This window comes from Eumetopias jubatus, unplaced genomic scaffold, assembly GCF_037043125.1.
Source record: "Eumetopias jubatus isolate StellerSeaLion01/CBP00866 unplaced genomic scaffold, mEumJub1_p1.0 scaffold_17, whole genome shotgun sequence".
NCBI lineage: Eukaryota > Metazoa > Chordata > Mammalia > Carnivora > Otariidae > Eumetopias > Eumetopias jubatus.
The window spans coordinates 25,181,045-25,207,819 of NW_028274823.1; the positions used below are offsets into that span (position 1 = coordinate 25,181,045).

The window sequence follows — 26,775 nt, forward strand, 5'->3', positions numbered from 1 at the left end:
ATTAACCAGATGACCTTGAAGAAATTATTTAGAGCACTGCTTCATCAGAAGCCACTATCTGGCAATTTCCTGAATTTTTATTTTATGAGTGGGATTTGTCTATTTTCCATTCTGGTCTTTGATTGGATTCCAGTAGCCTGTTTATTTGAAATGATTTTGTATTAATTCACTCAGAGCATTAGTTAGCACTGGGAAGTGATGGTAGATAGTTAGGCCTCTCCCTTCCTTTAGGTCATAGCCTCAAAGGTAGAGTAAGTGTGACCCACACAATCACCCAAATATACTTAAATGCAGCTCCTCTTTTTCATTACCCAGGAGATACTTTTTTTCTCATGTGTACATTTTGATAAATGATTTCCCTTTTCTCATTATAAAAAATTAGAAAACTATAAAAATGTATAGATGAGAAAATAAAAGCCCCACTGGAGGTAACCACTCTTACTATTCTGTGAGGTTCCCTTCTATTCATTCACAGTGTTGTTCTTTCTCAGACTAGAATGTAAGCAATAATCAGAAACCACAGCCGGGGTTGGAATTGTTGGAAGCTAGGGGTTCCCTGAGGTTTATGGCAATCTCTCTCTCTCTCTCTTTCCCCCATCCCTTCCCCCCAACCATGTGTACCCACCACTACCACCACACCAATAAAAGCTCATAATTGGATTATAGAACAGATTCCATGAACTCTAGCCCTGAAATAAACCTCACACAAAACTGATTTTTTTTCCATGGGGTGTGCAAGAGGGTTTAAAACACAAACTTCCCATCGGCAGAGCCCTTGACTATCTTGTGCATGCCTTAGCCCAGCTCCTAGAACTCTTAGAACAGTGTCTATTTTGTAGTGGGCATGCAAGGCTTCCTGTTGAATAAAGAAGTAATAAATATTCTTGTAATAGGAGCTTGATACATGTGGACCCCTGAGTCCTTTTCTAAATATCTAGTTCTCTGTGGAAGGCCAAGGCTCCCCATGCCTCCTCTTGTCTCCTTCTCCATGAGCCTTCCTCTCTGCTTCCATGGAAGCAGCTGCTGAGGACTAAATTCAAACCAAAGCAGAAAGCCGTATTCTGGGAAGGCCAGCCATCAGCAGCCCAGAGTTGTCGGTCTCCAGAAATTCAGGCCGCATCCTTGGCTACTGGTGTGTGTCCGTGCCACCTGATTGTTTTCTCATTAGGGTGTAGATGGCTTAGCACTAAAGGAGGTCAGCAGCTGCAGTGGGATTGCACTGAGTGAAAGGGAGACAGGAACCAGACCTTAATAGAAATAGGTAGGGGACCAGCAGCAAGGGATCCTGGGAGCAGAGCCCATCCCCACAGCATGACACTCCAATCCTTGAGATGGTGGACAGAGGCAGGGATTAGAAGGTTTGAAAATAAGACCTGGAAGAGGCAGAGAGTGGAGGGGAGAGTAAGAAAGAAACTAAAAGGCAGTGGAACCAACAAGGCAAAGGAAAGAAAGCTGGGTTTTTGCAATGAATTTTAAGAATCATTCTATGTCTGAACAACTTTAATTCCTTTCTCAAAACTTAATAGGTTCATTCAATGGGTTAGAAAGTTTGAAGTCCATAATAGTGGTTTAGAAACTCTGGTCTGCGAACCTGTGAATAATGAGTCAGGAGTTGGGGGAAGAAGAGGAATCTAAGTGATGGACACAAGAGGGAGAAGGTGGACGTTCAAGACAGGAGGAAATGGATGGAAATCAAAAGAGCTGGAAGAAAGGAAAGGAGTGCCACCTGGTTTTCCCATGGCATTGTATTTCTCAGTCTCTTACTTCAAGTCCTGAAGCAAGAGATAAAAGGAATCCTAGAAAGCATAAAATTCAGCCCTTGCCCTTAAATGTTTGCAGTGCAGTCCAATGGTATTATTCACTCACCATGTATCTGCTGTGCACCAATCGTGCACAAGCCTCCATGTTCAGGGCTCTAAAAGATGACCAATAAGACAGTTGCAAACCCTATGAATCTCACAGACTGAAAAAGACTTCACACTCCCACTGCAGAAATGACCAATACGTGAAACACTCAGAAAACAGTGCAAAAATAAAGACAATGGCAATTTGCCATGACCCAGCCATCCCACTTGTAGGTACAGGGTTACAAGAATTCTATGTAGGCACCTGGAGGCATATGCAAAGATAGAATAGTACTGCTGAAAATAGTCCAAAACTAGAAACAACCTAAATGTCCATTGATAAGAGAATGGAGAAATAAACTGTGCGTATTCCTATCATGACAGAACGCCATATAGCATTAAAAGTGTCTGGACCAGATGGATATGCCCCAAGATAGATAATGTTGAGAGACAGACCCATGTAGGAGAATGATAGCACTTAGATAAATTATACACTTTAAAAACACATAAATCCATATTACATATATTTCTGTCGATAATTAAACACGTACTAAATGTATCAACACATGCACTAGAAGGCTATACATCAAATTCACGGCAGACCCTGATCTGTGTAGGGAGTAAGGGAAAAGGGTCTGAAACAGGGCAATAATGAGAAGAGCAATTCTCCTGGGATTCCCTGTATATTCATTTAAAAAAATCTGAAGCCAAAGTCATAGTGTGTTAAAAGTTACTAATTCCAGGTGGTTGGTACACTGGTGCTTATGAGATTATTCTTTGTACTTCATTACTGCATGTTTGAAACCCTCAAAGAGAACTGCAAGAAACAATATAGGTATGAAACTGTGGCTGTAGGATCTATAGTGGAAATCACAAATTGAAAATTTTACAGAACCCAGAAGGGCAGCTTAAATGGACCATGAGGGAGCTGAAGCAGGGGAGCAGACTCTTGTACATCAGGTGAGAGGTGGGGCCCAGAAGAGCATGCCCAGTCCGAAGCAGGCAGCTGCCTTGCAGCTCCAGAAAATTGTTAGACTACAGGCATTTGGGTTCAGTGCTGCCAGATGTTTCCAACTTTGCAAATTTGGGCTCCATTTAAAAAAATGCAGACCAAACTAAATACACCTGTGAGCCAAACCCTGCAGCTTAAGAAATTCAGTGAAAGGGAATGAGTAAGAGCTGAAGGAATTGAGGAGGGCTTCCCAAAAGAGGTGCCCTGCCTGTGTGGTTAGGATAAGAAAGGAGGAAACTTCTAAGGCATTCCAAATGATCTGCCTGTTCAATCTTTCATAAAGGAGTGCGACTGGGCATGTAGGTTGTGAGTGGGCAAAGTTCGTAGAAACTGGGTCAAAAATTCAAATTATATTTGTAACAAGTCACAATACATTAAGCTCCATGTGCCCTCTCATTCAGAGTCCACAAATTACAACCTGTGGGACAAATCTGGCCTGCTCTCCATTCTGGCAGGCCTACAAGCTAACAATGGTTTTACATCTTAAATGGTTGGGGAAAAGTAAAGTAAATGAAGAATGGTACTTTGTGACGTGTAAAAATTGCATGCAATTCAAATTTCAGTGTCCACTGGTAAAGTTTTATGGGAACACACTGATGACCATTGATTTGCATATTGTGAGTGCCTATGGCTCCTTTCACCCTAGATCAGGAGTCAAGTAGGTGCACTCGAAGACCCTGTGGCCAGCAAAATCAAAAATCTCTAGGGAAGATCTTTGTCGACCCCTTTCTAAGGGGCCAAACTTCTTCCCTGCAAGTGACCCATTTCTTGCTTATTAGATGACGGAGGCCACAAACATCTCTAATGTCCCCCTGTGGAGATTATTTCACTTAATTCCCACATCCATGCCAGCAAAGCCAAGCTCAGAGGGAGAGCAGGTGAGGCTTCTAAGGTCACAGGGATGGTAATGGTACCCTGAGGGCTCTCCCCGGAGTGTGGAGCTCCAACACCCAAGCTCTTGGCCACTGCTCCATCCAACACAGCAGTTTGTTGGTCAAAATAAGTCTTTTCCTTCCAAGCTGTTGCCAGCCCAATGACATCCAAAAGCCCCTATGTGGGCACACATGCTGCTTTTGTGTTCCTTGGCACCAACAGGAGTGTGCTTTTGGGATGATGGAAGTCGGCTGACAATGTGAAGGATGTGAACCCAGCAGCCAGCCTGAGAGGCAATGACTTCAGAATTCCACTGGATTTACCGATTACTCGAATGACTTACTTTGGGCAAAGTAAAATCGGGCTCTTCCAGCAAACAACAGAGAATTGAAAAACAGATCAATGGAAGCAGCGCTGGTTCACTTCCAATGACTTTATCGGATGCAGTTACTGGAGGCTAAACAATGCATTTATGCTCAGGGTTGGGTCTCTGTGTGGCGCTGAGGCTAGATTTGAGGGCACATTCCCTGCTAATATCTGGTCACAGTCTCTTAAGTGGAAAGAAGGTCTCTATTTTTTTTAACCTCTGCATCTTCAGGGTTTGCATAATTTTCTAGGCAAAATGTTATCTCCCCCCCTTTACTATGGCTATTAGTTCTGCTGGTGGAACAATGGATCAGAGATTTATGCCAATTAGAATTGGACTTATCCAGGGAGTCAGCAAGGCAATTGGCCCTAGACAATTTGCTGTAAGCATCTCTAGCCTTCCTACCGCTCACTCTCGCCTCTGCAGGCCAGGCACCGTCTACTGCTCCATGTTTGCTCATAATACTCCCTCTCTCCTTCTTCTCTGCAGAGCCACAAAGCCTTTTCTAGCTATTGTATTTTCTGCATTTATTGTATTTTCTGCAATCGCTTCTTTGATATCCAATGGCAACTACAATTTGCCCCATACCTTCCAACTTCATTGTTCTCCAGGTCTAGCACATGTTCATCATATCTTTTCAAACAGGTTGCGTTTGAATAGATCTGCTCTGACTTGGTGTCTGGAGCACGGTGGCCACCCCTCAAGACTTAGTGAATAACTAGCATCCCACGACTCTTGCCCCACATACCATGCTCCTTTATTGAACAAACCTTGGCGAACTCTACTACCTTTCCTCCAATTGCAGCTCTGAGCCTGATGTTTGAAATTCACATCCCTTGCTCTCAGTCTGCCTCTTCCTGAACGTGTGAGCAGAGCACTGAATTTCTCTTGAGCCTCCATGTCCATAATTGCCCAGTCATAATGATCTGATGAACTTGGCAGGGTTGTTGTGAGAAATCTATGAAATCAAATTTGGGAAACTGCTCAGATACCTGGCACAAAAGTGGGTGTTGGACAGACACAGGTTAGTAAGAAGATACTTCTGACCCCTGGCAAGAAGTGTCCACTTTCTTCCAGGGAGGCAGGACTTCCCTCTTGGTTTCATTGTTTTTTTCCCCTGAGAGGCTGCCAGGTTCTCCCTAGTTCCTGTAGAAGATCAGCTAAATCACAGCCAGTTGGTTCAAATATTTCATATCAAGAAAGAACTTCAGGGGCGCCTGGGTGGCTCAGTCACTAGGCGTCTGCCTTCGGCTCGGGTCATGGTCCCAGGGCCCTGGGATCGAGCCCCGCATCGGGCTCCCTGCTCCGCGGGAGGCCTGCTTCTCCCTCTCCCACTCCCCCTGCTTGTGTTCCCTCTCTCGCTGTGTCTGTCAAATAAATAAAATCTTAAAAAAAAAAAAAAAGAAAACTTCAAATGTAGCTTTGAGGATGCAGGAAAGCAGTGTTTTTCCATCTGATTCCACATCTGAGACACGCAAGAAAAGAGCTTTCCATAAAGGCTAATTTGGGGGCAAATAATAGACCAAAGAGGCCCGAGTGCTCTAGCAGCACATGCATCTCAGCAGCTAGAGAGCTACTGCCTGAGATGGCAATAGGCCCTCTGGCTTGTCAATCATCCGGCCCTTTTCTCAGCCTTAAGTAATAAGAATGGTCACATTTCACAATGAATTAGGCTAGACTAGATGGTTCCTGTCAAGGTTACCAAGGAGATGTTGAAATAATAACATTTGAAAAGACAGTGGAAAAAAGAGCAATGAAAGTAAGCAAATCTCATGCCTGCAAGCCGGGGACTGTCTCTCTCACACAAATTCCCCTGTTGAGCTAGTGTTAGAAGGTACCCTGCTGCCCAAGCACTGGCCTCCAGAAGTGGAAGCTGGGGGACTCTTGTGAAAAGTGGAGGAAATCAGGATCACTCCCAGGAGGGTCCCCATTCTCTAGCTGCCCCGTTGTGCCCATGCATCATTCCACCCCTTGCCTCATCATCCTCCATAGACACCTCTGCACACAGAAGGCTCTGACTCCTACCCAACCCCTACGTCCCCATAACTTGCAACTACTGGATTCTGATCATAGCACCTCAGAGTCCAGGGAAGTCACTATAATCACAACCGTGGGAAGATTATTGGGGACCAGGCACCGGGGTGGCTCAGTCGGTTGAGCGTCTGCCTTTGGCTCAGGTCATGATCCCATTGGGCTCCCTGCTCTGCAGGGAGTCTGCTTCTCCCTTTGCCCCTCCTCCCACTGGTTCTCTCTCTCTCTCAAATAAATAAATAAATAAATAAATAAATAAATAAATAAAATCTTTAAAAAAAAGATTATCGGGGGACCATAAAATACACTTAACTCATTCACATATACATTTAATCATTCAATACATATATGCCATGAAATCCTTAGTGCAAGCACAAAACTGATAAACATATGGCACCCAAAGGACAAAATATACAAAGATCCTCCCTCATAAAACTTAGAAGTCATGTATGTGTTTACACACATACACACATATGTCTGTCTTTCTTAAAGGCAGATGAAGATGAGGAGGAAGTTACAAAAAATGCCATATTTATTAATATTTATTGTTGAAAGCAGTGCAAAGGGAAACTACCTAGGGCTAAGACAGCATATGGCAAGGGGGTCCCCAGTGTGACCTGATGGGCTAAAGAAGGTGTGCTAGAATAGCTGATCTGTGAGCTGTGACCTGAAAGATACCTAGAAGTTTGGTTGTTCAAGTGTGGAGTGCAACCACCTTCTAGGCAGATATGCAGACAAAATTCTCAGGGCAGGAAGGCACCATTGGGTCAGAGAAAGGTGGTCAGAATGTGGGGGCCAAAAATGAGGTCCCAGTCATGTGGTCAGTGTAGATATTTGTAGGCCATTCAATGAGTTTGGATTTTATCCTAAAGGCAATGGACAGCCTTCTAGAGGTTTTGAGAAGAGGAGTGGAATTACCATATTTTCAATTTCAAGAACATCACTTTGGATAAGGTAAATTCCTAAACATAACCTAAGAACCCTCACGGTATCAATCTCTTGACACCCAGCCATGCACTCTTCCATGGCTCTTTGTTTTGTTTGTGTTCTTTGTCTTCAAATCAGTCATTCTTTCAACAAATAATTACTGACTTCCTACAATGTGGCAGTTCCCCTTTCAGGAGGAGTACTGAGGTCACAGTACTCAACAAAATGATTAAAAATTTGTGCTTTCTTTGAGTTTACATTCTATTACCTATTAATTGGCTTTTCACTGGTAAACTGCTATTGAAATTTCAAGACCAACTCAATTGAACTTTTTTGTGTGTGTGAAGTCTTCACTTCCTTTTACTTATATCCCGGCAATACAACTAGGGTTTGTTGATGATTGGTGTTATCTCCCTCACCCAACACACTGGCCTGAATGTTCCTTATAGGTAAAAAGAATTGTATTTACCTCTTTAATTCCCTCTAAGAGAGTCTGAAACATATTAGAAGCTTATTACATAATTTTCAATAATGAACTGTATATTATTCAGAGCTCTCCAGAGAAACAGAACCAATAAGATATGTACATAGAGTTGACCCTTGAATAATGCAGGGGTTAGGGGCATCAAGCTTCTGCATGGTTAAAAATCTATATATTAGGGCGCCTGGGTGGCTCAGGTGGTTAAGTGTCTGCCTTCAGCTCGGGTCATGATCCCAGGGTCCTGGGATAAGAGTCCCGCATCAGGCTCCCTGCTCAGCCAGGAGCCTGCTTCTCCTTCTGCTCCTCCTCCCTCCTTGTGATCTCTCTCTCTCTCTTTCTCTCTCATGCTCTCTCTCTCTCAAATAAATAAAATTTAAAAAAATCTGTATATTACTTTTGACTCCCCCAAAACTTAGTAGTCTACAGTTGACTGGAAGTCTTACCGATAACATAAAGTCAATTAACAAATATTTTGTATATATGTATTATATACCATGTTCTTACAATAAAGTCAGCTAGAGAAAAAAAAGATCATAAGAAAGAGAAAATACATTTCTAGTGCTGTACTGTATTTATTGGAAAAAAAAATCCACGTATAAGTGGACCTGAGCAGTTCAAACCTGTGTTGTTCAAATGTCAACTGTATGTGTGGGTGTGTGTGCGTGCACATACATGTGTATACATAAATATATATAGATAGAGAAAGAAAAAAAGAATTTACCATAAGCAATTGGCTTACACAATTATGGAGGCTGACAAGTCCCAAGATCTGTAGGATGAGTCAGCAAGCCGGAAACCCAGGAGAGCTGATAAGAGTGGTTGTAGGCTTGAAACCCAAGAAGAGTGGATTTTTTAGTTGGAGTTAAATGCCAGGAAAAGCCATGCCCCTGTTCAAAGGCAGCCAGGCAGGGGGAGTTCTCTCTTGCTCATGGGAAGGTGAGCCTTTCTGTTCTATTCATACTTCTAACTGATGGGATAAGCCCCACCTACATTAGGGAGGGCAATCTGCTTTATGAGGTCTACCAATTTAAATGTTAGTCTTTTCTTTTTTTTAAGATTTTATTTATTCATTTGACAGAGAGAGACATAGTGAGAGAGGGAGCAAAAGCAGGGGGAGTGTGAGAGGGAGAAGCAGGCTTCCCTCAGAGCAGGGAGCCCGACGTGGGGCTCAATCCCAGGACCCTGGGATCATGACCTGAGCCGAAGGCAGATGCTTAAGACTGAGCTACCCAGGCACCCCGATTTAAATGTTAGTCTTATCCAAAAACACACTGGGGAGGGTAAGTACTATGGTGAGCGCTGTGAATTGTGTAAGACTGATGAATCACAGACCTGTACCCCTGAAACAAACAATACATTATATGTTAATAAAAAAATTAATAAATAAATAAAAACACCCTCACAGAAACATGCAGAATAATGTTTAATCAAATATCTAGGTACCCTGTGGCCCTGACAAGCTGACATATAAAATTACCTATCCTAAACTGATAAATATTTAAATCCACCAAATGAAGGTAACAAGAGAAGCCAATAAAACCTTAGTGAGAATGAGCTAGCCTTTCTTCCTCTCTGACCACAGCTGAGCTAGAGTCAGGGTTAACTGTGAGGAGAAAAACACAGCAAATAGCCTACATCATGAGTGAGTTTTGGTTAAATGGCAAGAGTAAGCACGCTTATCCCCAAATGGGCCCCTTGCCCTCACAGTGCTTAGGGGATATATCAAGTTTTTTGAACTCCTACTTCAATCCATGTCATTGTCATTCCATGAGGGAAAAGATCTGGTTGGCCTTTTGGGTCACCTGATTTTAAAGTTGTTTTCAAATCTAAGGCAGAGACAGAAATTGCCTCTTGGCAATCTTTCCAGGGCTCACGCTTGTGGTTGTCTAAACAGCCCTGACCACATCTGGATAGTTTTCGTATTAGAGAAACTCTGAATTTAATAAAAAGTTAAAAACAGGCAGCCTGAATTGCTTATACTTGGTTGGACAACTGCTTCCAAACTCATCTTAATTTCATGAAAGAACAAATACCTATCTGTCCCAAATCCCATGTAACACAACTGTGCTCTACCCTTGTTCCTTTTCTACTTACTAGCATTTAAAGTTATCTTGCTAAAGAAGGTAGAAGGGGGCAGAAGCTTTGCCGCTCTTGCGGAGTGTTAGTGGGGAGGAAAGGAAAACAGGAGTGCTATCTTGTCTTTTCAGTAAATGGTTTGGCCCTGAGGTCAAGCTCCCTCATATCCATGTGACCAGCTAAACTCCATCTGAAGCTGAGAAAAAAGTTATTACCATTTAAGATTAGATGAACACAGAATTTAAACTGTAGCCTTAGACTTGCTAGGGAATGCCCGGTCATGTAGAGGTTGGTGTACATGGGATATTGTTCAATGTAATGCCCAAGAGAAGCATGCAATGAGTTTAAAGAGGCCCCATACAAGAAAATGCAGGATAAATCACATTATGGGATGAGGAGAAAGCTAAAAAGAAGAGGGAGCGGTATGTGTCCTTCATATAAAAGCAAGGAGCACCTGACTTTAGAACCATATATATCTTCACTGCCCAAGATTCGAGGACCATGTCAGGTTTGACTGTGATGAGCAGCCACATCTGGTTTAATAAATTCAGGCAAATTATACAATCTTCTTGAACGTGTGTACCTTTGCCTCCTTATGGAATTTAGAATTCACTACTTTAACTCCTTGATGGCCATATCAGAGGAAGTCCTAGAAAAGTGGAAGGTTTTCTTTTTATAGCTAGTGACTAAGTGAGGGATAGGACATAATTTGCAAAAGCTAGCTCACGTCAGAGATCCTCATGAGCAAAGATGGTGGTATTCCCAGTATATCATATGTTTCCCAGAATTTGTAAGAAAACATCTTAATCTCCTGGCAGAGTATTCTGGGTAAAATGACAGAGTCATTTGTATGTCACATTTATTTAATGCACAAGCATGCTAACTTTATGAAGACAGGAATTTCTGATTTGCCCATCTAGAACAGTCTCTACCACATAGGTACCAACAATTTTTTTAACTTTTATTATTATTTTTTTTTTACAGTATAACCTTACAAAGGTCTTGCCAGGACCCTAAGTCCTTGGGATTTCTCTCTCAGTGTATCTCTGTTACCTATCCCTCCCTGTATATACATACATGGATACGTGTGTATGCAACCGTCTACACATACACTCGCATATACATATTTGTGATACATGTATATCTATATATTTACCAAATCATTTGCATTTTAGAAATAATATTTATATTATACTTACTTTAAACATCTAGCACTTAGGTTACACACACATTATTGCTGTGTATCCACCAAATGCTGAAGCTTTAGACTCAAAGCATTAATGATAATATGCTGTATCTTAAATACTGTTTATGCTTTGCACAGCTACACTTGCATACAATATTGTTAACTCTTAATAAAGCAAGTTTTCAGCTTAACAATAAGAGTCTCTTTGTTTAGGAACTTTAATTAGAAATTTGGTTGGTGAGACAATTCTGTGGAGGGTGTACTTTAGGAAAATGGGAAGAAATTACTGGACAAAACTCAAATTACAGCCTTACATCCTGAGCAACAAATTCTACGGGAAATCCTTGCTCACATTTTACAACAGAACTGCCCAGAGAAGTCTTGCCATAATACAGGTTCACATTTACAGACATCAGTTACTAATGCAATACACCCCTTGGGAGGATCAGAGCAGCTCTTCCTAGGGCTTGATATCGTATCTTTCCATTTTCAACCAGAGAGCTCTGGGGCCCAACCCTGCACGTAAAACAAAGCAAATGCTCAAAAATGAGTGTTCAGTCTTTAAAAGACAAGTTCACCACCCTTGGAGGTTTGGTTTTTATTTATTTATTTATCTATCTATTTATTTATTTATTTGAGAGAGAGAAAGAGCATGAGAGGGGAGGGTCAGAGGGAGAAGCAAATTCCCTGCCAAGCAGACAGCTCAATGCGGGACTCGATCCTGGAACTCCAGGATCATGACCAGAGCCGAAGGCAGTCGCCCAACCAACTGAGCCACCCAGGCGCCCCCACCCTTAGATTTAAGAGAAAATATTACCCTGACAATTTAGAAAATTCAGAGAGAATTAAAGAAGAGAATTTAAAATCACTCTTTGTTACACTTGCCCTAAATGTTTTAAAGGCATTCTTGTGGAACCACTCAGGTTTTCTATTATAAAACCTTTTTTTTTTTTTTTAATAATGAGGACACTGGGAATCCTAGACTTTTTCTCTAGACAAGTCCTGTAGACATGAGACCCTTGCTGTACTTCTGCTAATTTGCTAAAAAGGTGAAGATTTTTAGGATTTCAACATTTTAAAAAGAGGCAGAAGGAGTGATTCTATCTTAGAAATGAAGAAAAGAATTACCAGACAGGTAAGCCACGGCTACTGGATTGTACAGAATCCTAACTCAGGTGCCCTAAATCTGAGATGAGCTTTTTGTCTATTTGTTTTGTTTGTCTTCCCCAATTTGTGTACCAGTTTTCACCACAGCTGAGTATTTGCTGTCACTCGGAAAGCCCAGAGGTCTGGCCAGTCAACACTTTGGGTGTGAGAATGGATGTAGAGAGGTGGGCCATGGCAAAGTAGTCAAGTTGGGGGCCAGATTATGACATTTGGACAAAACTGCACAGCTGTAGTTGTAACAGATTATTTTAACTGATACTCTCGGGAAAAAGTAAAGCACAGAACTAGCCATTTGCCCTGTATTTGCCTCTTCCTCAGAGCCCATGAGTCTCATCCCGGAAAAGACTGATTCAAACTATAAAGACATTCATGAACGCAAAGTTTCAAAGAACAGCAGTGTTCCCTATGGGAAGAAGACCACACTCTTCCCCCAAACCAGCAGAGAAGCATTCTGTGAGCCCCATCTGTGCCAACCCCACAACATGGCAGATTCCCTTAATATTGTGGAGCAACTCCCTTCATTCCATTCAGCGAAGATGAAGGTGTACAATGTTCTAGTCACTTCAAAGTGCGGGAGGCGAGGGTGGTATTGGCTGGTGGAGGGTTACCATGACTATCCTCCCATATCCTCCTACATATCCATGTGCACACAAAAACACATAGGTGATCAGTTTTTCAGAAATTAGAATTAGATAGACTTTTAAAAACTAGTACCAACTTATTAAAATTTTCTTTAATATTCAGAAAGTACTTTGGGGATTTTTACAATTTTAAGATCATCTATTCTCGGTGTAAAGGAACATAGAAAAATGTTCACAGAAAACTAATCTGAAGTAGAATGACAACTCTGTGTGTGTCGTTTGTGTGTATGTATGCGTGTGTGTGTGTGTGTGTGTGTGTGTGTGTGTGTGTGTGTGTGGCACAGACTCCAGGAGTTTCCCTTAAAATATTCTCTTATTTCAGTATGTTGGCTGTTTTATTTCCTGTGACTGTCCCTGTCCCTTGCCCCCTTCTGGACTGTTTTGGAAAGAAAGAAGACATGTCTTAAGACTGAAGCTTTCTGTTTGCTTGGATTTTGAATAAATGGAAATTTGTTAGAATATCTTAAATACTGTTAGAAGCAACTGGTCACTTAAGAGCCTAGCTTCTCAGATGCTGTCAGCGGCCTTCTGAATCGGTGGATATAAGAACACATATATCCACTTTACAGATGAGGAAACTAGGAACCAGATTGGAATGCTCTGGGGTTCCCTGCCTCAGTGGAGACAAAACCAGGTCTCGGGCTCTTATTGGCCACAGCAAAATAAGTACTCACGTCATGATTTGGGTCTCCACTCCTGCCTCCACCAGAGCCCCGTCAACAAAGAGAGGAACCGAAGTGAAGCCATACTTGTCCCAGGAATGGCCCTCGTCAAAACTCACCCTGGGTTAGAAACAAGTACAGGAAAGAGACAGCTGAAAACCAAACCACACTCCTTTGCAACCATTTTTCAGGTTATTAAATTCTCCTCTGTATCTCACTTTCTGGCAGTTCGAATTATCAATAGACATTCATCTTCAACATCTCCCCATATTATTACGAGATTTGATCAAAACTGCATTTCCTGGCCCAGGCAGAGACAGCACCAGAACTGCAGAAATATTTCAACATATTAGAATCAAAAAACAAAAAAAAAAACAACCCAAGAAGTAAGGCTTAGTGGATGGAGTGTCACGTTTCAAGTACTCCGAATGGAACCCGAGGCTCAATTTACAGCACAATCAATCCGGTCTGTGGAGTCTCTGACACAGATAAATTGAGTAGTGCGGGGTGTACCCTATGGGAGGGGAGGTGTGTGTCTTTCAGATCAAACTTTAAAAGAAGCCATTTCCTATTTGTTCAGAATGAATGTTAGGATCGTTTTCCCTCCCCAGTGCCACTTTCAGGAGCTTTTAGAGATGAGTGCTGAGTGTCTAAGATGAACTGGGCAATACTGTGCCATCTTTCGTCCAATAGTAAGAAAAGGTCCGGCCCTTTGTGGTTATAGCACCTGAAACTCTTTAAAGGGAAGGTTACTAGTGGAGGAGACTGGGGCAATTTTGAGTGCTTGCTTCTTTCCCTTTCTTGATATTATCAAGTACCTGACCCTCCTTCTTCCCCAAGGCAGCTTTATTTGCTTCATTCCCTGTGATCCTTCTTGGCTAAATTAATTCTTAATTTCTTCCCTGACTCCATAACTCAGGATTCTCTGAGTTCAACTGAAGGAACTCTGTAGGCTTCTCCTCTTATAATGCTGAGTGATGACTTCTTAATGGACTCTAAATCCACCAATTCAAAACTATAATCTTGGGAGTTCACTGGTCATGTATGTCTGGTTTGTTGAATGACTCCTTAACACCACCCATACATCTTTATTATAATGTTTCTTACCTGATATTTAATAAATATAGGTCTGATTTTTCCACTGAACTGTGAGTTTTTTGAGGTCAAAGGCCATACTATTCATTTTTGCATTCCTAGTACCTAGCAGAAAAATGGGCATCTAGTTGGCACTATTTAATGTTAAATGAATAAATTAACAAAAGAAATAAAGAATGATTTACCACACTCTTCTAATCCATCCATTTTTTTTGAAGCATGCTTTATGCTGGCATCCATGAACTGGATGCAGGAGTCCCTCTGCCCATTACTAGTCAACCTACTCAGTCCATTCTCTACGTATTTACTTCTTTGTCTCTCTCACCCTCTCTGGCTCTTTCTCTTTGTCTTATACTTTCTTAACATTTTTTTTTTTTTAATTTGTGGTATACCTAAGTCTATCTTCACAAAAAAAAGGAAAGCAGACAGTCTGACATTACGTTTTTATGAGTTCATAAATTATCAGTGTCTGTCTTAACTTTTTAAAAACAATTTTATTGAGTTATTTTTGACATGTAAAAATTGTATGTATTTACAGTGTACAACTTGATATTTTGATATATGTATACATTGTGAAAAGACTGCCACAATCAAGCCGGTCTTGATCAAACAGGGGTGGCAGGGTGGGGGCAGGAGGGAGAAATGAAGACACATTGGTCAAAGGGTTTAAAGTTGCAGTTATGCAAGAGGGGTGAATCCCGTGGATCTAATGTACATGATGATGACAGTTAACAATATTGTCTTGACTTTTAAGAACTTGGTCATTTCACACTTTTTTTTTTTTTTAATAGGATGAAGGTTACATAACCACCAAGTTGACCTAGAGAATGTTGGGCAGATCTGAATGGCTTTTCTTGAAAATGAGTTTCTTATTTCAAAATGGAAAACAATTGAGAATGGACTTCACCTTTCTTAACATGGATCTGCTTGGTTCTTAAAATAATCATAGTTGTTTTCGAGTATGCTGTGGCCACTAACTATTTAACTAGGAGAGAAGTCTAGGAGATAAGAAATCATTTGTTTGGTTTTCTGTTTGGGCGACTAGGATAAACTGATTATTGTATTGATAGGAAGAAGCCAAAGTGAGCTGATGACCTCTGTCCTTCTCAGAATTTCCTGACCACTGAAGGTCATTATTAACACTAGCACAGTAAATAGCAGTGGGTGCTACCAGCATCCCAGGGAAGGAGGAGGCTTCATGCCACTGCCATTGAGAACAAGGCAGAAGACAGTCATTGTTACTATGTACAATATGAAGACAAAATGCCACAGAGTAGACAAGGAGGGGCCATCACAGCCTTCTAGCTCTGAGATGGAGGTGTCAAGGAAAAGCCAAGCCCAAGTTGGAAAGAAAAAGTGGGAGATAAGAGGCCTGTTGTATGAACTGATTTCATATAGAAGGGGAAGAAGCATGAGTTAGAAGGAAGAATGAGATCAGAAGAAAAACTAAGAAATGCCAAAACCCAGGTGGGAAAGCTAGCATATACAATAACTGAAGTCCAAGGAAGCCATTATAATCCATGCTTATAAGCATAAGGAAGGGGACAGCTCTACAGAGCCAGGGCGAGGAACAGATCCCGCAGTTTTCATTTATGGTCAACGTACCACTTGGAAGCTCAGGACTGTGCCATGCAGGTGACTTTAAGAGATTAGTAATTTCTAACACATGACGATTGTGAGCTGAGGTAATTATTAAAAACCAAACAAAATAAAACTCTCTAAACAAACTCCCAAAAATAGGACATGAGAAAATTTAATCTCTTAGGTATCAGAAATTTGGGTCTGGACGGCCTGCCATTTGTGAGAGCTAGTCTTTTTTGATTGCTAGGAGTTTTCCTTAATGCTCTGAAGTAACAATAGTGAATGGTTTCCCCAAGGGATGCACCTTCTTTCCCCCACTCAGTTCAGTAGCTCCTTCATGGTCAAGACAAAGGAATTGGGAACTCTTTATTAGGTCCACAGCTGAAAGTGAAATTGGTAGGAATGTCACTACTCAGAGAGATAGATGTAAATGAAGTTCCAACAGACCTCCAAGTAGTGGCAAGACAGGACTATAAGATCAAAATAAAATAAATTTCCTTGGTCAAATATTTATTGACACCTCTTATGTGCCTGGTCTGGCAGTGGCCTCTGTTCAAAGGACCTAGTGGTGAACAGGAAAGGGAAGGCCCTAGCTTAAGTAGAATTTACATTCTAACTTGAGAAGGCAAACGATATTCAGACAAATGGGTTGAAAAATATGAGTTGTAAAAAAAATCTGAGTTATAAATACTTGTCATGAAGACAGTTAAAACAGAGTGATGTGATAGAGGGTGACTGCATAGCTACTTTGTACTGAAAATCTAAGAAAGTCCTCTTTTAAGAGGTGACATTTAAACTATGCAAAGACCCAGGTGAGAGCCATTTCCAACAGAGGGCAGATCTAGTGTGAAAGGAAGGTGCTGTGTGGGAAGGACAGAAAGACAGTCAGTGGCCTTAGGTTAGTGGGGAAATAGATTAGTAGAAGGAAATGGAATAAAAAATAAGGCCAGGAAGACCATGAAGGACCTTATTTCCAGCTGAAATGAGAGAAATAGGATTTGATTTAAACCTTAAAACATAATTTTCATTTCTTTATAGTGAATGGATTGTCAGGACTCAACATGGATACAAGGAGATGAACTAGGGGAAAGAGAAACAATTTTAAGAGACCATGTAAGAAAAGTGGTCTGGATCAACGTTACAGTAGTCTAGAAAGAAAGAGACGGAAAGGATATTTTTAGAGGTGAAATCAATAGGATTTGGTGATAGAATGTATACAGGTTGCTTGAGCAAAAGAAAGAAATCAGGGACAACATAGATTTTTACGGTTAAGCAGTTGAGATCGGGAAATGGGAAGAACAGGAGAAGCAAAGCTTTCTGCTTGTTTCTGTTTGGTTCACTTCAAGGTTTAGATGCTTTTTGGACTTCCATGTTGTGATGTACTGTCAAGGAGACCTTTGGATGGATGGATCCAAATTTCCAGGAAGTAATCAAAGTTGGGAATATAGATCTGGAAGTCACTTTTAAGGTAGGACTAACTTAAAGCAGAATGTTTAATAAGAAAGAAAAAAAAAAGCCCCACAGCCAGAGAAAGGAAAACAGTAACTAATGATAAGCTCAAACTGAAAACAACTAGGGTCACTGTCAATCATAAGTGTGTTCTAGAAATGACACTATTGTGAGAGGTGATGAAGCCACTGTGAGTCTAGTATGTGTTCACAGATAGATAACGTGAATAATAGAAGAAATTATCCTACTAAATCCTAAATACTAGGTTTAGTTACAATCCTTGTAGAGAAACTGACAATCAATGTGATTAAAGTTAAAAAACAGGTTGTTCTAGAAACAGGTTATATGAATTGAAGATAGCTTAGGGAAAAGAAGAATAGAGCTGAATTCATTACCTTGCCTTTTAATTTTTTTGGTAAGAAAGCTGTAGTTAAACAAATAAAAACAAACCTATTTGTTGACTACTGAAAAGGGGAAATGTCTGTGAAAGAAATCAGTCATTGGATGCATAAAAATATTAATTAAAAATACAGATAAAATAAAGGAGAAAATATTTCCATTCTCATAACTGTTCCAAAGAGAACAAATATTTTTGCACAAGAATTTAAGCTCCCAAGTATTTTGTCTTGTTCACTTTTACAACCCAGCCCTTAAACGAATGCTGGATAGATAGTATATGCTCAATGAATGTGTGAGGAATGAATGCATAAATGCATAAAATCTGTTCTCAGTTGCATCTCTGATCATTTTCCAGAACTTAGAAAGGGTAGACAAAGAAATCTCTTGAGGTCCTTTCTAGCTCTATGATTCTAAATATCATGTGCAATTCTGGATCAGACTTATTCAGCATAGCTCTGGGCAGCAGAACAGATACTAATGGACATTAATTATAAGTAGATTCACTACTGCTCAGCATAAAAACAATCTTTTAACAGCTAAAGCCATTATACAAGATGGGAACTCTGTCTTGGGTATATGTGAGTTGTTCAGCTCTGTGGCATTGTGGTGAAGTAGGGTGATCCTCTGGGGTGTCAGAGAGGTATCTGCCACACTAGGTGTGAACCCAAACTACGTATTCTCTAAAACCCTTCCTTATTCTAGCATCTATGACTTTATGATATTGAGATGAGATCCACTAAAAGGAACAGAATCTTCCAAGAATAACCAAGTCCTCCCCAGAAGTCTCTAGCACAGAAATAGTGCTATAATGGTCATTGAGAATCAGTGTTCCTCCCTTTGGTCAGTTGCATCACTCTTGATCACAAACACATGAGGAGGTGGCAGTTTAGCGACCGGGAAGTTCTTCACAATAACATGTGCACTTTCGTTTTTCAGAAGAGCTTATTGGTTAGGACTATTGTTTGCATGGCAATGTGCCTCTGGACAAGACACCAGCGCTCACAACCATTTATAGAAAAACAAAGGAACACAAAGGGCCAGGTGATGTTTCGTTTCCTGTTTCCAAGAACATCCTATTGGAAGGAGACACTGACAGCTTGTCAGGGCTAAGCAAACAGTAGGACCCCCGTCTACCTGCCAATTAGTAGCTCTGTCTATTGCAAGTTTTTATTAGAGCACTGCCTTCCATAGGGCGCCATTATTCATTTCACCCTAATGCATCCATGGTCTGAAGAAAATACTGGATGGAGGGCTTACCTGAAACAGCACTTAGGTTCTAATCTCTATGTATCCAAATGTACACGGTCACAAACAGATGGGTTCATTTGTATGCTGTTTTGTCTTCATGCATATCTAGCTACCTATCATTTCAATTTATGGGAAACAGCATGCCTTATTAGTCTAGCTAACATTTCCTCAGCTTTTCAATTATGACTCCTCTTTTCTCTGAAATGCAATATAGCTATTATTTAAATTTGAGAACCACCCTACCCTTGTGTAAGAGTGGGTCGGCTGGTGTTGGGTTTTTTTCCTATGCAAATATATATACATCTGTGTACAAAATAACATCAGTTTGAGGCCTACACAGAAAATAGCAATGAACGGATAACTTTTCTTTCATTTAAAATGAGCTATTTGTTTACCTTGAAGGTTGTGACTTAATTAGAAGCCACTGGTGATGAAGAAACTGCTTAAGTTTCACAAGCTTGCAATTCATAAGCATGAGACAAAAATCAGTCAAGAATCTCATAAAGAAACACTGGTGATAATGGTATAGTCAAGTCCTTCCAAAACACTCACTTAGCCTTTGAAAGAGAAGTGCAAAGGAGAATTCTTGAATGGGTTATTTCTTGTTGTGCTCTGACACACGTCCTCAAGGGCTGCCATTTAACCAGTGCAGAGATTTACAGAGAATGGCATTCACAGCTAGGCAAGTAAGCAGAAATCATGGGTGCTGTTCAAGTTCAAGGAAACATGTGTAGCATTTATGACAAATGGTTGTGTCGACATCCTTTAAATGGAGAAAATTCTATCTCAAAAGCTTAGTGTGAAAAATCATGTTTAATACTTTGTGAGTTGGAGTAGGCAAACACAGGGAGGGTGGTATTATCATTATTATAAGAGGAAGTTGAATGGGAATGCAGCTATTTTCTTTCTGAGTTTTGCAAACATTTTCTACCAACAAAAGAGATATTTCATGGAGCAAGGGAAAATGCAAACTTTGTACTGGTAACTTTGAGAGGCACGATTTTATCCTACTTACATATCCCTGAGAGAATATTAAACAATTTTTCCAGCTTGGATGGTTTCCCTCCAGAAATTCCCAGACAAATGCTCCTTTGGGAAGTGATCAGGTCTTGGGTGAGAAACCACTGCAGAACAGACTGAATGGTCAGATGTGAGGATGGAAGATGAACCAAAATCAAAACTCTCTAGTCCCTTCGTTCCACACCAGATATACTCACTTCTCCTATCCCCAAAAGGAAATAACGCCACCAAATTCCTCTTTTCCTTAAAACAAGGAAACTTTTGTGCAAAAGGCTCTAGAAATCAACCACTAAGTAAGTACTAAGTTCCTACCATAATGAAGGAGAAAGAGCAGGAGGGTGATGGTCAAGTGAGAGATGGGGTTGCCACCCCTTCTCTCAAGACTTAAGTGGAAGAAATCTGCTCAGCTATATCTGTCTGCAGGGCATTTACCGATTTTCTGATTGAGACCTCAACGGAAGTTCTTAGAACATCATGATGGAGCTAAAAAAAGTTTGCCTTTCTTGGTTAAGAAACAAATAAGCAACTGAACTTGTTTTAAGAGTTAAGTAATCCTCTCTGAGAGTACAAGTGCTCTTCAGTCCTCAGTAGACAAGTTCTTCCCTCCACAAGAAGGCAGGTCTTTGCAGTAGAGGGTATTATCTACGGGGTCAACCTGGCATTTAAGTTCTTCTGAGTCCTACCCACTCTACTTTCTCCCATTTTTTATTCTAATCAAATATATTTTCTGAGCACTCCCTACTTTTCCTGAATCCCAGGCTTTGGTAACAGTTTCTCTTCCCTTGGCTTGCCTTTCATCAGTCCTCTGACACAGGGCATCCTTTTTTCAAGAATTAACTCTCATGTCAGCAGCTACATGAAGACCCCCTTACACACTAGGCAGGACTCCATCCTGTGCTAAGATCGCAGCAATACACATGGCCAGCATGCTTAAGCAGGCATTGCTTGGATTTCTGGTGATATGTGGACTAAGCTCCTTATCTTGACTATGATCTCCCAGAGAGCTGGGGCCACGTGATAAGCCTCTGTGTACTCATTAAAGTATCTGGAAAATTCAGTAAAAAGAGAAGAGCAGCCATAACAGAGGCCTATTTTAGTGCTGCCAGGTACTAGCTGTGTAGACTTGAGCAAAGAACTTAATATGTCTGCATTTCAATGCCATTATAAACATGTGATAAAGAGTACCCACATACATAGGGTTGTTAAAGAACTAACTTAGATAATTCGTGTAAAGGATTTAGAATGGTGCCTGGAATATAATTCCTCAAAAACTCCTATCATTAGTATTAAGTAATTTCATGCTTCTAATTTATCCAAAAAGTATATAATCAGTAGTAAAGGGATGATAAAGAATTACAATGGGAACTTGTACAAGCTCATTCTTGAGTTGGTAGAGTACTTTTCCTTACAAATGGCTCCACGCATCTTTTCAAAATTTAATCTCATAATCTCTCTGTATGAAGACAGAGTGGTAGATAAAACCATTGGACTTTATGTTACCTCAAGCTCTAAGAAACTGATGATATTTGACCAGTTTTGACCAACAAAAATGGCAAAATGATATGGTTTAACTTAATAACTGAGAGAAACCTTCTTAAGTCCTTGCCAGGGTGACTTAAGCTTGAATTTGGCACCTGGAAGTCCTGTATCTTTTACTGGTTACAATCTGATGCTTCCCAGTAAAACTCTGACTTTAAAAGGGTGAGTCTCCCAAAATCAAGCATCTGGGAGTTAAGCCAGAGTCCATCCTCCAGCTCATGGCTCATCCCAACAACTGTACTCTAGATAGCATACCCTTTACTGCCAAATTTTCACTCTCAAATATTCACTCTGCTGCATCTGAAGCCTGAAATTCTTCCCCTTCAGCATATAAACACACATGATACTTATTCATCCCCTGCCAAAAGCCAAAACAAACAACAGAATCATCATCATCATCATCATCAAAATATATTCTCACAAATCTTTCTCATCATCATCATCAAAATATATTCTCACAGATCTTTGTCCTCACTGGAGGGTCATGTATATACACACTCAACCTCATTCCATAATTGACTTTATTGAGAGTTATCTACACTGTCTCCACTTCACTCCATTGCTTATCATTCATTCATTCATTCATCATTCATTTCATTCATAAATCTACTGTAATCTACCTTTCAATCCCACTTCTCTTTTGAATCTGCTCTGATACAGATCACCAATGACCTCCTTTACTCCTCTATATTGCTTAATCTTAGATTGTTTTTCATTCCATAACTAATTTGGTCTGATTATAGAATTTGGTGCTATTGATCACCCCTTTCTTCAGCATCCATGAAAACATTTCTCCTGGGGCGCCTGGGTGGCTCAGTCGTTAAATGGCTGCCTTCGGCTCAGGTCATGATCTCGGGGTCCTGGGATCAAGCCCCGCATCGGGCTCCCTGCTCAGCAGGAAGGCTGCTTCTCTCTCTCCCACTCACCCTGCTTGTGTTCCCTCTCTCGCTGTGTCTATCTCTGTCCAATAAATAAAATCTTTTTTATTATGTTATGTTAGTCACCATACAATACATCATTAGTTTTTGATATGGTGATCCACTGTTTTCGTATAACACCCAGTGCTCCATGCAGTACGTGCCCTCCTTAATACCCATCACCAGGCTAACCCATCCCCCCACCCCCCTCCCCTCTAAAACCCTGTTTGTTTCTCAGAGTCCATAGTCTCTCATGGTTCATCTCCCCCTCTGATTTCCCCCCCTTCATTTTTCTCTTCCTTCTCCTAATGTCCTCCATGCCATTCCTTATGTTCCACAAGTAAGTGAAACCCTATGATAATTGACTTTTGCTGCTTGACTTATTTCACTTAGCATAATCTCCTCCAGTCCCATCCATGTTGATATAAAAGTTGGGTATTCATCCTTTCTGATGCATAAAATCTTAAAAAAAAAAAAAGAAAAATTTCTCCTGTGTTTTTATTGTTTTGTCTACTTCTTGGTCTGTTCCATAATTTATTTTCTGCTCTGTGTGTTGGTATTTAACAGTGTTCTGCAGGAATCCCTGGTTTCTCCTTGTTGTACCCACTCTTCTGAGGCATTGGGACCACTGCCACGGCTTCACCTACCATCTAATGGCTAATGTGTCCAAATCTAGAGTGTCAGCCCAGACCTCTGTCCTGACCATCAGATGAATATATCTGAAAAATCATCATCTCTGCTTAAATATTCACATACATTTAAACTCAAATTATCTAGAACTGAAATTCGTATCTACTACATGAACCTAACATTCTTCTTGTGCCAATTTCCATTTCCTGTATTTTGGATTCTTAATCTTGTCTGCTTGAACTCACAGGTCCTTCCTGGTCTTTTCTGCTTATCTGAGCCCCCATTCCTACCGCCCTGTTCTAATCATCATACTTCCCCATCTAAATTTCTGGCCTACCAGAGGGTTAGATGATGGGATGTGTAATAAATGGATGTATAGATGAATAAATGGAAGAGGAAATGGGTAAATGGGTATAAAGTCATGCAGAAAAACTTGTCCCAACACTTTCCACTAAAAAAAAAAAAAAAATGCTTATTAATAGGGTAGGGAGCTGTCCTTACCACAAATGTCTGACTGGTAGAGGTGTGTGTTTCATGGCCACGAGGGCGCCACCCCAGTCTAGGAACCAGACATTGTACTCTTCATCAAAGATCTGGAACAACAACAACAACAACAACAACAACAATCTTAGCAACACCTTACATTTGCATAGTGCTTACAGTTTACAAAGTCTTTCACAAATATTGTTTCATCTAGGTTCTGAGCCTTCCAACAACCCTATCAGGTAGTTTGGCAAATACTATTATCCCCACTTAATAGATGAGGACATGGGCTTTGGAGAGAACAAATAATTCTCCCAAAGCCAGTCAAATGGTATTTCCAGGGCTCCCTCCACTAGTACTGTGAACCAGTGTGCTACAAGAAGTTGAGACAAGATGCTCAGCCAGATAACCCAAAGGAAAAATATGACTTCAAAAATGCTTCCCCATCTTGGCATCTGAGTAAGTTACTACTCAGCTCTCTCTTCTTTCTCATCTATGCAGATTTTTGCTAATTTATAAATGGTCTGTATCTTAGAGTGTTGTTCATAAACTGTCTAGGAATGTAAAGACAATTTCTCTAGACATTATGGTATACATGATGACTGAGTTCTTAGACTGAGCCACCATCTCCTAGGTTTCCATGCAAGCTGGATGAAGGCCTAAGTTGGGCCCTTGCAGATCTTTACTCTGAATGTGCATTGGAACACACTGCTTCCAGGGATCCAGAGTTATTCATTCTTTGATTCATCCCTTTGTCCATTACCTATTCATCTGTCCACTCATTCATTCATGCATTCAGTGATCCATTCATCCATCTACCCATACGCATTTCCTAAGCACCTATTATGATGCCAGGCTCTGAGCTATGAGAACTTCAGAGGTGATCCCACATGTATCAGTGCTTCTATTATATATAACTATTGTATCTCCAACCTGAAACAGGAAAAAAACATTTCTGCAGCTGAAAACCAACCTCCTACTTTAGATCTTCTGGAAGAAAGTGGAATTGGACGATTCCTGTAGCTCTTAACCACTACTGGTGGTTCTTACAGCCTAGATGGAGAGGTTGGGATGGTGGATTAAGTGAACCATAGTAGAAAAGGTAAGGAGGTATAAACATATTCAAAAGGGAGGGAACAGGAGGAATGGGGTCTCCTGTACATATGCCCCAGGGAACACCATAGAGAAAAAGTAAATGGATTCTCAGGCCTAACCTCTCAATTGGTTTCCTTTCTCACATTTGCCTTTTAAGGAAATAAAAATATCCACACTAATGGTAGTCTCAATGCAAAAAGGACCTCAGGGTGATTCATTTCTCTAACAGATAGAAATGGACTCTGGGCCTATAGTGCCAGTGTTTTCTCTCCAGAGCTCAAAGGTAGGCTCTGTGCTAAGCCACATAATGGAGAGGCTGGATTGAAGTCCGAGGATGAGGGGTACAAGATACTTGGCATGGGGGAGAGAGAGACACCATTATCTTTTCACTTTCTTCTCTATCACTCTGGCCACTGCTAACAATTGCCCTGTCCAACACTGGAGTGGAAACTGGAATCCTTAGCTATTTGGAAAAAGAAAAAGAAAACCAAAGTAGTAACAACACAAGGAAGGAATGTTGCAGTAGTCACCCGGCCAGGTGAGCTATTTCTTGAGTTGGAGGGACAATGGTTTGTTGCTAGGAGTTTCTGTACCAGAAGAGTTGAAGTTCTAGTTTCCATCCTCATTTGACACTTAAATGAGATTATCTTTTATTCTGAAGATATGTTCTGAATTATGTGTCTGCTTCTCATCTGCCTAATTATGGCCTTGTGGGTAGGAACCTTAACTTATTCTTTGTTGTATGCCTTATAGTACTTAATTAAAATAGCTGGTTGCATCTGGTGGGTTCTTGGTAAATTTTTCTTTTGATGGTGGTAGTGGTGACAGTGGTGGCAATGGGGGTGGTGATGGTGATGTTGGTGATGGTGATGACAGCTTCATATAGGGATCCAAGTTGGAACTTTTCCAACTAGATTGCAGATGGTGGCTGCACCTACATCATGATGTTCAGTGTTCCTCTTTCATCTTCCTCAGGTGAAAACCTTTCACCTTTAAGACTTAGTAAAATGTCAACTCTTCTTGTGAAATCTTTCCCAGTTTCTCCCAGTAGAAGTAATTCTTCCCTTTGCTCTGCAGGCTAAAAATGCTACTAAAATATATTCAGGGGCACCTGGGTGGCTCAGTTAAATGTCTGACTCTCGATTCCATCTCAGGTCACGATCTCAGGGTCCTGAGATCAAGCCCCATGTAAGATTCTCTTACAATTCTTAAGATTCTCTCCCTCTCCCTTCTGCCCTTCCCCACTGCTCATGGGCGCTTTCTCTCTCTCTTAAAAAAAAAAAAATCACTCTAAACTATAGTTAGTTATTTATGAAGCTGTTTTCTCTACTTAATTTTGAACTCCTTGAGGAAAAGGACTCCAAAATATTCAACTGCCTCCTCAGGTTTGTACTTGACACCTACTGACATTGTATTAATCTGTGTTGTTCAATACAGTGGCCACATGAGACAATTTAAATTTAAATTGATTAAAACAAAATAAAAAATTCAGTTCCTCTGTCACACTAGCCACATTTCAAGTATTCAATAGACACATGGGATGGCACAGACAGAGAACATTTCCATCTTTGCAGAAAGTTCTATTGGACAGTGTGCTACAAATGTTTGTAAAATTGAATTAATTTTTCATGTAGTGATGTATCTATTAAGCTGCTTCTTCTTACTTAAGGCTGGGCCTACATAATACTTAACCCACCAGAGACTTCCACAGCTTTGTGTTTTTAGTATTCTAACCTGCTCATCTTGTAGATAAAGAAACAGATCCAGCAAGGTAAAGAGACCTATCTGCCCAGATCCCATGGCACATTAATGATAGGAAAAGGTTCATCAGTTGTATCCCCAGAAACCAGCACAGTACTTAGCATCCAGTGGCTGTCCCATACTTACTGCTGAATGAAAGAATGGAAAAAATGGGAAAATTCTGGTTCTTCCTATTTCTCACCCAATGCTTCCATTTTACCCTGCTGCTCATCTGTCAGCCAAAATGGACCAAACTGAACAGTTGCTTCCACATTTTTTTTGCAACCACACTCATACCCTTCCTATTTCTCA

General features: G+C 40.7%; 1 protein-coding gene across 1 annotated transcript in view; it reads right to left on the bottom strand.

Moving 5' to 3' along the window:
- The window catches only part of SORCS3 (sortilin related VPS10 domain containing receptor 3), a 608,461-nt gene that overhangs the window by 57,810 nt on the left and 523,876 nt on the right, over positions 1-26,775 (bottom strand). The window contains exons 13-14 of the mRNA XM_028098753.2: positions 23,647-23,738; positions 13,280-13,387 (exon numbers count right to left, since the gene is read on the bottom strand). Of these exons, the coding sequence (XP_027954554.1) occupies positions 13,280-13,387; positions 23,647-23,738 (200 nt within the window). The remainder of the gene's footprint in view (positions 1-13,279; positions 13,388-23,646; positions 23,739-26,775) is intronic.